The sequence below is a fragment of the Echinops telfairi genome, unplaced genomic scaffold, assembly GCF_000313985.2.
Source record: "Echinops telfairi isolate 266 unplaced genomic scaffold, ASM31398v2 ScPeMD7_23;HRSCAF=83, whole genome shotgun sequence".
In the NCBI taxonomy this organism is placed as follows: domain Eukaryota; kingdom Metazoa; phylum Chordata; class Mammalia; order Afrosoricida; family Tenrecidae; genus Echinops; species Echinops telfairi.
This window is the reverse complement of record NW_022103920.1, coordinates 43,633,531-43,646,158: the sequence shown is the minus strand read 5'-3', so window position 1 is coordinate 43,646,158 and position 12,628 is coordinate 43,633,531. Positions and strand designations below refer to the sequence as shown.

The following is a 12,628-nucleotide window of genomic DNA, read 5'->3' as shown; positions in this document are numbered from 1 at the left end:
ATATCATCCTAACCTGGAGACTGCCTATGTTAATATCAAAGTTGCTATGGTGAAAGCAGCAGCAAATCTGGAATAACAATTTTAAAAGGCATGAAGAAATGATTCACTTGAAATAGTTCTGCTGCTACCCAAAATGTGTTTCCTGAAAAGAGCATACTAGTCTAAAAAATTTGGGAAACCTTTCCTGTTTGGAATAGTCATCATGTACATTAGTTATTAAAGTCTCTGGGAATTCTTAATAATAAATAAACGCAACTTATTTGAGCCAACATTATACAATATTATTGATAAAATTGGTTTTTCTTTTGTTAGTATACCCATCAACATTTCAAGAAATTAAAAGTTCCCTAGAAAACTTTAAGAAATAGTGATTCATTTAAAAACAAAAAACATAAACCTTGATGGTGTAGTGACTACATGTTGGGCTGTGATCCGCATGTTGGCAGTTTGGAAACACCAGCAGTTCCTTGGGAGAAAAGACTGGGCTTTCTACTACAGTAAACAATTACAGTCCTGGAAACCCACAGGGGGTTGCAATGAGTCAGCGCTGACTTAAAGGCGGTGAGTTTCGTTTCTGTATAGACATTTCTAACTTGAATCAATGAGGTGCTTCCATGTCAGAACTGTCTTCCATGCAGGATACTGAGAAATTTTCTGACCAAAGGACAGGATGCATAGCACCACCTATCAGCAGAGCTTCCAGACTCCACTGAACTGGGAAGAACTGTTAATCTACTACTGAAAATCAGCCAATGAGAATCCTGTGGATTTCAAAAGCCTGATCTGAGCTTCATCACAGGGATGAGAGAGGACTAGACGGTGTTTCATTCTGGTGAGCATGGGGATTAACATGAGCTGGGCTAACTCAAAAGCAGCCAATAAATTTGTTTCCACATCAACTTTAAAAATAGGTATAAAATTGGGATAGTTGACAGAATCAAAAACTGCGGGGGTCGGGGACTGTGTCTACAAGAAGCTGCTAGCTTTCAGGAAGAAAAGGTGAGTCCCTTATTTTGAAAGATGATGGCTAGTTCATTAAGAAACATGACATAAGTGAGTATACCACAAGGGGGAGCAACTCTCCATCACATCTGGCAGACTTCAAAATATAGTCTCTAACCCCCAAACTCAGTGCCATCCAAGAATGACCCTATAGGGCAGAGGAGAACTTCCCTTGTGAGTTTCCAGAGTAGAATGTCTCATCTTTCTCCCACCAAAATACAGACAACTATATTTAATCAACATTTTACTTCAAAAAACATCTGTGGAACTTCACCCCAAATAAGAAAATGTTGCTATCTACTTTTAAACTAAATTAACATAATAAAGAAAAAAGTGTCCTTTTCAGTGAGATCATCTAGGCCTATCATGGTATTTTGCATATATTAGTTCATACGTAATTTGATGAGGCTATAACACTAGTAAGGAGCCCTGTTAGTGTAGTTGGTTATGCATTGGGCTACTACTACCAGCTCAGCAGTTCACACCCACAAGCCGTTTTGCCAGAGAAAGATGAGGCCATCTGCTCTTGCAAAGGTTAGAGTCTCAGAAACCCAAAGAGACACTTTTACTTTCCCTACAGATTTGCTAAGGTTAGGAATCTACTCGGTGGCAATGGGAGGAGCTCTGGTGTCAGAGTGGTTAAGTGCTCAGCTGCTAACAAAATGTTGGTGATTCAAATCCACCAACTGCTCAATGGGAGAGGGATGTGGCAGTCTGCTCCTGGAAAAATTTAGTCTAGGAAACCATACGGGGCAGTTCTGTTCTGCCCCACAGGCTTGCTATGAATCAGAACTGATTCAATGGCAGCAGGTTTGATTCTAGCACAACTGACAAAAATGGTTAATTTAGTACAAAGCCTCTTACAGTAAGTGATCCAGACCACGATTTCAACTGATGTTAGTTTTCAATTCTCATTGGACATTAATGGTCATCCCAGAGGAGAGCGTACCAACCACAGATTTGTGAGGTCTACCTAATAACACTGGTCTTCTAGCTACCACACGTGAATGGGACCAGCAAACTGCAGCTGAGTAGCCAAACACAACCCCAAACGGCCATCCAACCCAGAGAACTCTGAGTACTAATAGATCACGTCATAATTAATAATAGTTCACTAGTAAGTGCACTTTGACATTGGTTACCAACAACATAAAGTAAGATAATAAAAATTAAATTTGGAGTTTAGGAATGTGGATAGGGTGGTTAGAAGACAACTGCTCTGCTTTTTATATTCTCACAGTTCAGAATGTTAGGAGAAGAGTGAGCACTGATTAAATATGCAGGAAAAAGATAGAAATCCGATCTATTCCTTTTTGTATCCCTAGGATCTAGAACATAGGAGCTCAATAAATGGATGAGTATTTGAATCAAACAGAGAAGGTACAAAAATAGGGCACATATAATAGACTGGCAAATGGCCACAAATTCTCCTGACTCTTTGTAATGTGACTGTTACCACTGCTATCATCAAGAAAGTGGAGTCTACTTCACTCTGTGAATCTGGGCTTGATTTTTTCTGGCTGATGAGATATTAGCAAACAACATCAGAAGGGCTGGGACATTGGAGTTGTCACTCTTTTTGTTCTGTGGAATCATGTAACCACTCCTACGTAAAACGAGCCCAGGCTAACCTGCTGGATGATGACAGAAATGTGGCCATCACCACAGTTATCACTGTACCAACCACAAGACAGTTAAGTGAGGTCTACCCAGTACCAAATGATCTGCTAACTCACACATGAGTGAGATCAGCTAATTGCAACTGAGAGGCCACAGACAAAATCTACCCAAAGAATTGTGAGAAGTACTAAATTTTTGTAAGCTGCTATATTTTGGAGATTTGTTTACAACAGAAAAGGCTAACTGATCTAGACAGGGCACAAACTCTTGACAAAAATCCATACGTATGTTTCACTTTTTACACAAATTTAAAATCATACAATTTGACTGATCGTATACCACTAAGCTCAGGGCCAAACATAATAATATTCATAGCACCTCTGTTGAAAGAGTCCCAAACTAGAAACCACTCAGATGTCCATCCATATTAACTTCCAAAATATCAAACTCATTGTCATCAAGTCAATTTTGACTCACAAGGACCCTATAGGACAGGACAGAACTGCCCCTGTGGGTTTCTGAGACTGTAACTTTATTGGAACAGAAAGTCTCATCTTTCTCCCACAGAGCAGATAAGTGGTTTTGAATGGCTAACCTTGCAGTTAGCATGCCCAAGGCATAACTCATTATGCCAACAGGACTGCTTATCCATAGTAAACAGGATAAGTTATAGTGTATGCATAAAACAGAATACTGTATAATAATAAGAACAAAAATTGTAACACAAAAAATGGCTGGATCCCACAAATATAATGTTGAGGGAAAGCAATTGGAGCCAAATATAGTACATACTATTTGATTCTATTTATATAAAAGATAATATAGTCCACCTTCCTGATACGATCACTGAAAACAAAGGTGTGCATAAGCAAAGGTGGTGAAGAAAGCTGATGGTGCCTGGCTATCAAAAGATAAGAGCATCTGGGGTCTTAAAGGCTGGAAGATAAACAAGCGGCCAACTAGCTCAGAAGCAACAAAGGCCACATGGAAGAAGCACACCAGTATGTGTGACCATGAGCTGTCAAAGGGATTGGGTGTCAGGCATCAAGGAACAAGAAATCATGTCATTGTAAAGGTGGGTGAGTGCAGAGTGGTGACTCAGAGTCCATCAGTTGGCAACAGAACACCCCCATGCTGAGGGGTTTTGGGGAGGAGACAAGCTAATCAGGGTGCAGGGTAGCAATGATGAAACATATAACTTTCCTCTAGTTCTTTAATGCTTCCTCCCCCCCCAGTATCATGATCCCAAGTATGCCTTGCAAATCTAGCTAGACCAGAGGATGTATATTGGTACAGATAGCAACTTGCAACACAGGGAATCCAGGATAGATGACTTCTTCAGGACCAGCGGTGAGGGGCTAGGCCTGGAGGGTGAAGGGAATGCGGGGTAGAAGGGGGGAACCAATTACAAGAATCTAAGTATAGCCTCCTCCCTGGGGAATGGATAGCAGAGAAGAGGGCGGAGGGAGATGTTGGACAGTGTAACTTATGACAAAACTATAATAATTTATGAATTATGAAGGGTTCAGGAGGGAGGGGGAGGGAGGGGGAAAATGAGCAAACGATATTGAGGGCTAACGTAGAGGGCAAATGTTTTGGTTTTTTTTTTGGAGGGCAAATGTTTTGAGATGGATGAGGGCAACAGGAGTACATATGTGCTTGACTCAATGGATGTATGTATGGACTGTGATAAGAATTGTATGAGCCCTCAATAAAATAATTTTAAAAAAAGAATAATGAGGGTAACAAATGTACAAATGTGTTTTATACAATTGATGTATGTATGGATTGTGATGAGTTGCATGAGCCCCCAATAAAATGACTTAAAAAAAAAAAGATAATATAGACACATGTATCAGTGGTATCCAATAGCCATGATAATTAACTGGGCGGGGTGGGGGGGGGGGAAGAGGGGTGTTGAGAGTAGTGAGATAAAGAGCTTTAAGAAGGTTTCTGGCTGCCAGTCATGTTCTAGTTTTCAAAATCATGGCTGTGTTCACTGTGTGAAAACTCACCAAAGTATAAACTTATAATCTGTGCCCCCTTCTGTGTGGATATTATACCTTAATAAAAGGGGGTGGGGGGTAGTCCTGGAGGAACACTACAAATTAGGTTAAGGGAGTTTTGCTGATAAATTAGTTAAGGATTAGACATAAAGCTAAGTTAGAATTAGTATGCTCTTCTTTCTTCGACTGTCCTTTTATGGATCCGATTTAGTTTCACAAAACAAGTGCATAAGGACAAACCTATGGCTCTCTCCCAGTCTCCTAAACTTCAGTCCAGTGGGGGGAAATATTGAATTAATGGTCAAGGGTAGATTCTCTAGATACCCTTTCCTACACCATATTCACTGCCATCAAGTCAATTCCAATTCACAGAGACCCTGTAGGGTAGAGCAGAACTGCTTCCTGTGGGTTTCCAAGGCTGTAAATGTTGATGGGGAGCAAAACCTCCTCTTTATCCCAAGGAGCAGTTGGTGGTTTTGAACTACTGCTGTGCAACTAGCAGTCCAACTCGTAAGCCACTATACCACCAGGGCTCTCCTGCCTACATCACAGAAAAGATACAATCCTAAGAACTTTAGAGTACAAAGAATATGGGCTTTAACACTGATATCTTCTTACCTGCCTTTATTCTAAAGCTGAAACAACCAAAGTAGTCCTTGTAATTGGCATGCTTAGTCACTAGGTAGCAAATCACATATTTATGGGTTATGCCACAGCTAGCAATCATGAGGATGCATCCACCTAAACTTCCTCTGCAATATCTTATTAATTACCCAAGAATCTTGAAGAGGTGGGGGCACTGTCTCATTAAGGCAGCGGTTCTCAACCTGTGGGTCGAGACCCCTTTGGGAGTAGAACGAACCCTTTCACAGGGGTCGCCCGATTCATAACAGTAGCAAAATTACAGTGACGAAGTAGCAATGAAAATAATTTTACGGTTGAGGAATCACCACAATATGAGGAACTGTATGAAAGTGTTGCAGCATGAGGAAGGTTGAGAACCACTGACTGTATTAAGGACTTGGAATCCACAACCCAGCCACATGCTGGCACAATTACAGTCCAATCGTACCCTATTTAATAACAAAAGTAGTTTTCATGCTGTACATTTTACATAGTTGAGGTGAAAATTCTTAATCATAAATATGAAATTAATGCTTCCTGACCTTACATAAGGATCTTGGTGGCACTGTGAGGTAATCCTTGGACTACTAACCAAAGGCCAGCCGTTCAAGCTCATCAGACACTGTAGGAGAATAATCAGGCTATGTGATATGGTAAATATTTACAGCCTCAGAAACCCTGTATAGGGTTCACTATGAGTGAACACAGAGTGCATGGGAGACTTTATTATACAGATGCCCTGGTGGCACAGTGGTTAAATGCTTGGCTACTGACCAAAAAGTTTGCAATTCAAACACACTAGCCACTGTTCAGTAAAAAGAGGTGGTAGTCTGCTTCCATAAAGAATTACAGCCTTTGAAACACTATGAGGCAGTTCCACTCTGTCCTGTAAGGTTGCTATGGGTTGGACCTGAATCCATAGCAATGGGTTCAGAAGTTTACATAAAGAGCTGCTCTTTGAAAGAAAATGTATAAATGCATTTAAAAGATCACTGAAATAAACTTGCAAGTATCACAGCAACAAAGCTTGTGATATAGTGAAAACAACCAGGATTGGGACTCGAGATGCCTAGTATGATACCTAGTAGTTAGCTGGAGAACAAACAATTAATGACAAATGAATGATCCAGAGTCAAGATATTTTAGGAAAATTATTTCTTCTCTCACCATATTTCTATTTCCTAATTGCTAAAATTAGATTGTAATGAAGACTAAATGAGTTAATGCACATAAAATACTAAAAACAGTCCAGCACAGTTAGTACTCAATATACATAGTAGATGACTGAAAAATTTACCATATATACTCAAGTATAAGCCAACCTGAATATCAGCCAAGGCACCTAATTTTACCACAAAAACTGCATTAAAAATGTGCTGGAAAACTTGGCTTATACTTCAGTATATATGGTAGTTCTACTTGCTGCCCCATCTAGCTATGTCTATTTACTTATGCATACAATAAGAAAGGTTGGAACAGATAATCATTAAAATCTCCTTGAGACTTTAATTTCTGCCTCCTTCTAAACTCGAATGCTGTCAGATGATGTTATCAGTGGCACTTAAATGTGTTTCCTTTTAACACAAAAGGCAATTTTTGGTGACTGTAGTTTTTGTTGAAACTGTCTTAAGGACTTGAACATGCATGGCTAAAATTACACACACACATACACACAAAACTTCAAAATAGGACAACTAATGCTTAAGTATTTCATTTCTTAAGACAGACAACAGATGTACAAATGTGCTTGACACAATTGATGTATGTTTGGATTGTTATAAGAGTTGTACGAGCCCCCAATAAAATTATTAAATGAAAAAATTTAAAAAAAGAAAAGACAGACTGGAAGCCGAAATTTAAAGTCCACATCAAGAAAGGAATGCACTCTTGATACTCCAAAAGGTTTTATTGTATTCTTACCTTTTTATTTCAAACCTACAGAAAATCAGAACCAAAGAACAGAAACTTTCTAAATCACTCAATTAAAGATTTTTTAAAAAACAAAGACTAAAAACATCTTACCTGAGCATGAAAATTGGACATAGTCGTTGTCTCTATATCTTTCTTTCCCAATATCTCCATTTTCACTGGCGAATTGGGAAAATTAAATGAAAAATAGTCTAAAAAGTCAGGTAAATAAGTAGCTGCCCCATGAACAATACCCATTACATAGAACGCTGCAGAGTTTTCGTTTTCACTGAACACCAGTCCCACAAACTCTTCTGCAAACCTCTCCATCTCCACAGGAGACAAGTGCAAGAGCTCATTACTGTAGGCATGGATAACTGAAGCACCTCCGTTAGGCTGGTGCTCAATATGAATGAGCTGTTTGAACTGCAAAGTGTCCAACCTTCTGAGGTTATTCTGAACCCGTGGCTCCTTTAATGAGACAAATGGAAACTCACTGTTCTCTGGTATTTTGGAATCACAGTTCTTGGTATCCAAATTCTTTCCAATGTAATCCTTGATGTTATCACTTAGGATCCCTTTGGCATCTTGATCTTCCACATCAGATAGCAATCCTGAACAGATGGTCTGAATAGATTTGCTATACATTTTTGGACGTTTCCGTTTTTCATTCTCTTTGTGTTTCTTTTTCTTTTTCTTCTTTACCTTTTTGATTTGTAAATCTTCTATATTTATTTTTGATTTCTCCTTCCCACCTGTTGGGAAAAATTTTTTTTGAAACGCCATACTTTACTAAGACAAAACAAAAGAGCCAACAACCATTCTTTATGAAATGTACTGTAATAAATCATCAAAATTACTCTGGATTAGATTTCCATTTGCAATTTTGTTTTACACAGTATCAATAATAAAGATCCCGTTAGCACCCTACTCCACACACAAATGGGAAGGTTTAGGACAAAGTTATACAGTATGTATTCCCATTTTGACATCTGCCATATGCTCTACAGTTTGCTGAAACATCTAATGTCTGAGTATTTTAGAAAATATAATCTTTAAATTTTAAAATCAAGAAATCAAACATGAAAGTTGAATAAAAGTCAATACCAAAAAATCCCTTCAGATGTTTTCTTCTGATATATGCTGTTAATTTTACTTTATCTCAGGCTAAAAATTATATCAAGTCAAAAAGGCCTCAAGACTTATAAACATAAAAAGGAAAATATATGCATGGTACATATATGCAGCAACAAACAGAAATTCCTTAGCTTTCCCCCATATTTCCTTTGTAGCAAACTGCTCTTGTCCCTAAAAGGGTCCATGTTAGGTCTACATAATGACCCTGTACTATAGAACAGAGTAGAACTACCCCATAAGGTTTCCTAGGCTGACCTCTTTATGAGAGCAGATCATCATGAGTTTTTTTTCTCTTACAGAGCAGCTGGTGGTATAAACTATCAGCCTTTTGGGGAGCAGTCAAACATTTAATCAATGCATAGCCCTTCCTCCTCCTCTTCTGACCACCAACCTCCTCATCAAGAACCATCTATATGTCAGTATCAACCCATTATTATACCACTATTTGTATCCCTTAAAGTCTGGGTCTGCTTCTAATATACTGAAATTAGCTTTCCCAGAATGCCTACATAACAAATCCAATGATATGTTCTCAAACCATTCTTCTCAGTATCTCCACATTTATATCCAGTTCATCTTTTAACTGCTTTTAGTTCACTTCTTTAATACTATAGGTAGTCCCCAACTTATGCTATGTTTGAGTTACAAGAGTTACATGTAGGACCATCAAGGTTCTTGTCTTATTGTTAGCAATAGGTTAGGTTCTATAGAAATTTGGTTCTATAGGTATGTGTCACTCAACGTACAAGAAGTGTTCTGTGAAAGAGAACATTAGATGTACTTGGGATATCATGTGCATACCATGTTATAAACAAGAAGTCCCTGTATAGTTAATCTCTGTAAATCAAGCCAAAAATTCACTCCCATCTAGTTGGTCCAACTCATAGCAACCCTATATAGCATTTCCAACACTGTAGTTCTTTATGGCAACAGACAGCCTTGTCTTTCTTCCATGGAACACATGGTGGGTTTGAACCCACAGTGCCATCACATTTAAACCACGCAAAGTCTGAGCACTGTTTCCACTGGTTATAGGAGGATGGAACTTGTCAATCAGTGGCTGGGCCAGGCAGGGACTTCACTGGCACCCAGAATGGGAATCTGTACCGATTCTGGCACTAGGTAGGGGAGGTGTTGGCACCAAGAGTTGGGTGCAGGGACTCGGTGTGCAGGTGCTGGGAGTAAGGCTGGCAATGGTGGTCTGGACTGCCTGCCACCCTGTTGGTATAACCACTTCCCAATCATGTGCAGCCACATCCTAGAGTCCCTGGGCCTGACTGGTGCTGCCGACAGCAGGCAGAGAGCAGAAGCAGAAAAGGGAGAGACACTGCCCTGTATGGAGAGTAAAAGACTGCATATGGATGCTGGTGAAGGAGCAAAGCCAGGAGAAAAGAAAAAGGAGGTCGCCGCTATGGAGACTGAGATGTGCCCTAGATCCCAGTGTTCATTCATTCTCAGATTCTGAGTCTTTAAAACCTTTAAGGGGAAACAATCAAGCCAAAGAAAAGAGTTTTCTTCTCTTTAAAAAACATACACTGTATTGGACCACAAACACATGGCTAGATATTAAGATAATGAGCAAAGCATGTCTATACACAGTGTTGCAGTACATAATTTGCTGATGTTATCATTCTCAAACATTCACTAGCAGATTCTCAATGCTATAATTTATAAAGAAGCTGATAAAAAACAATAATGAAAACTTAAACAAAAAAAGAAGTGTGGAACTTATGTTAGATGGAGTCCTTGGAATAAAACTCTGCAGTAAGTCAGGAACTACCTGTGCCACCTTAATTTTTGGTATAACTGCCTCATAATGGTCTCTTATCCTATAGGAGGGAACCAAATTAATCTTCCTATAATTACAATATATTGTTTTGATCATATTCGTACTTTAGCTTAACTGCCTTTGGGGCTCTCAAACAAAGTACAGACACCATTTAACATGTGATCCCAAACCAATGTCCTCAAGTATCTGATGCTCTGATTAAACTGTACTACTTACAATTTTATTTAAAATATATTTAAATAATTTAGATATTTAAAATATATATATTGTCCCACGTTATCTCTGTACTACTGGCAAAGACATTTCTTCTCTCTGAAATGCCTTTGCTCTGTCCAGTACTGACTGCCAAAAAAAAAAAAAAGACAGACTTGTCTAGTTTCTTTCCTTTTGCTTCCTTTCATCTCTCTAGTTGTAATCCACTTCACTCTAAATACATATAAATTAAGTATTTGCTTGCTGATGATCAATCCCTCACCAACTGCCATAAAGCTGATTTTGACTCAGTGACCCTACAGCGCAGGGTTGAATTGCCCCTGTGAGTTTCCGAGGTTATAACCATTTATGCGAGGCCTTAGTCTAGTCTTTTTCCCTTGGAGCAGCTAATGGTTTCTAACTGCTGACTTGTGGGCTGCAGCCCAATACTTAACCACTGTACCACAAGGGCTCCTTACTCAGGACAAACTGCATGAATGAAACAATTTCTGAATAAAAGTACTGTTACAAATGAACACTTAATATCTATGAATGAAAAGACCTTTCTTTAACAACAGAACACCTGAGGTTTATGTTCTTCATTTGTGTCCTTTCTGTCAAGTTATAATATCACATGAATACCACTAAATCTCAACCCTAGAAACAACTATAACAATTTCCTCAGGTTCCTAGGACTTCCATGAAAAGTTTAACAATAAATGATCACTTCTAAAAATTTATATCTATGCACTGAATATCAAAATGGTATAATCAAGAAGAGGAAAAATAAAATTTTGCCAGCATTATTCATTGTATAGGCTTAAAAGTCACAAAAGACAAAGTGTTGGTTCTCTAGAGTCTATATGCAGGAAGTTAAGAAAAATTCTGAATGTCAACATATTTACCACAACATGAACTATCAAAGCATTAAAAAAAAAAAAAGAAAAGAAAAGAAACAGGAAAAAAGCCATTGTCATGGAATGAACTCCAATGCAATGGCTAATTTTTAAGAAGGAAACTGCCCCAAGTCAACTCAGAGCTCCAACCATTTGGCTAGCACATTTGCACTGCCCAGTGACTCCATCAAAACATGAGAATTAGCTTAAGTTCCTATCTGAAAAACAAACATCAAAACACGGGATTAACCAAAATGAGAGATGAAAAAGGTATACATGAAAAAGCAACATTCTGAGGGAGGGAAGATGGGGAAGTGGGAAAAAGGAGCTGATACCAAGGGCTCAAGTAGAAACAAAATGTTTTGAAAATGATGACGGCAACATATGTACAAATGTGCTTTAAACAATGGATGGATGTATGGATGGTGATAAGAGCTGTACAAGCCCCCAATAAAATGATTTTTTTTTAAAGGGCAAAATTTAAATAAATTCTGAGGGTGGGGAAATAAAAAGCAGGTGATTAAGCATGTCTAAACCTGTTAACTCAAAATACATATAAAATTGCACAAATTAGCTAGTTTGCCAGAATTAATTTCCTTTAAATGAAAATATTAAATATAGCCTATTTATTACATTTATAGCCATAACATACATTATAAAGTTCATCTAGAAACTACCCAATCATCATATATTACTTTGTGATAAAAATCAGAATACTTTATTTTCTCCTTATGAGAATATACAGGAAATATTTTAATAATCAGAAACTTAAAAATTAAAACTATTAAGAGATTCCTAATTGATCAAGGAGTTGTTAAATTCCCATGGAAACCACTTTGTAATTAACTACTAAAGTGAGTACAGTGCACAGAAAAGAGTTAACATAGCAGGCCTGTGACAGCTAGACTTACAAATGCCAGCTAGCTTTGGCTACATGTCGGGATTTGGATGTCGAGAGGGTTCTCACTATCCCCTAACAAGATGGGCTCGCTGTACCTAACCTACTTGTACAAACAACATGGTATACGCTGAAGTCTGGGAATTGATCCTTGCTAGGTAGAGAGTGCCTATGTAACCCATGCCCAATCAAAACACACAGTAGAGTCTCTAATGAACTATCTGGTAAACAACATGTCATGTGTTGTCACAATTCATTGCTGGAGGAATTATGCAGGTCTTATGTGGATCTGCTGCTAACTGTAAGGCCAGCAGTTCGAATCCACCATCCACGGCATGGGCTAAAGATGAAGCTGTCTGCACCCATAAAGACTTAATAGCATCGGAAACATGAAGGAGCAGTTCCAACTCTGTTCTATCAGGTTGCTCAGTCAGAATTGACTCAATGACAGCCAAGTGGTTTGATTTTTGGTTTGGGTGGACACACACACACCACACACCACACACACACACACCACACACACACACACACACACACACACACACACACACCACAC

At 38.6% G+C, this 12,628-nt stretch overlaps 1 protein-coding gene across 1 annotated transcript in view; it reads right to left on the bottom strand.

The window, feature by feature from the left end:
- Positions 1-12,628, bottom strand: part of RSBN1L (round spermatid basic protein 1 like) — a 69,036-nt gene that overhangs the window by 24,291 nt on the left and 32,117 nt on the right. The window contains exon 5 of the mRNA XM_004702790.3: positions 7,275-7,915. Coding sequence (XP_004702847.1) covers positions 7,275-7,915 — 641 coding nt within the window. The remainder of the gene's footprint in view (positions 1-7,274; positions 7,916-12,628) is intronic.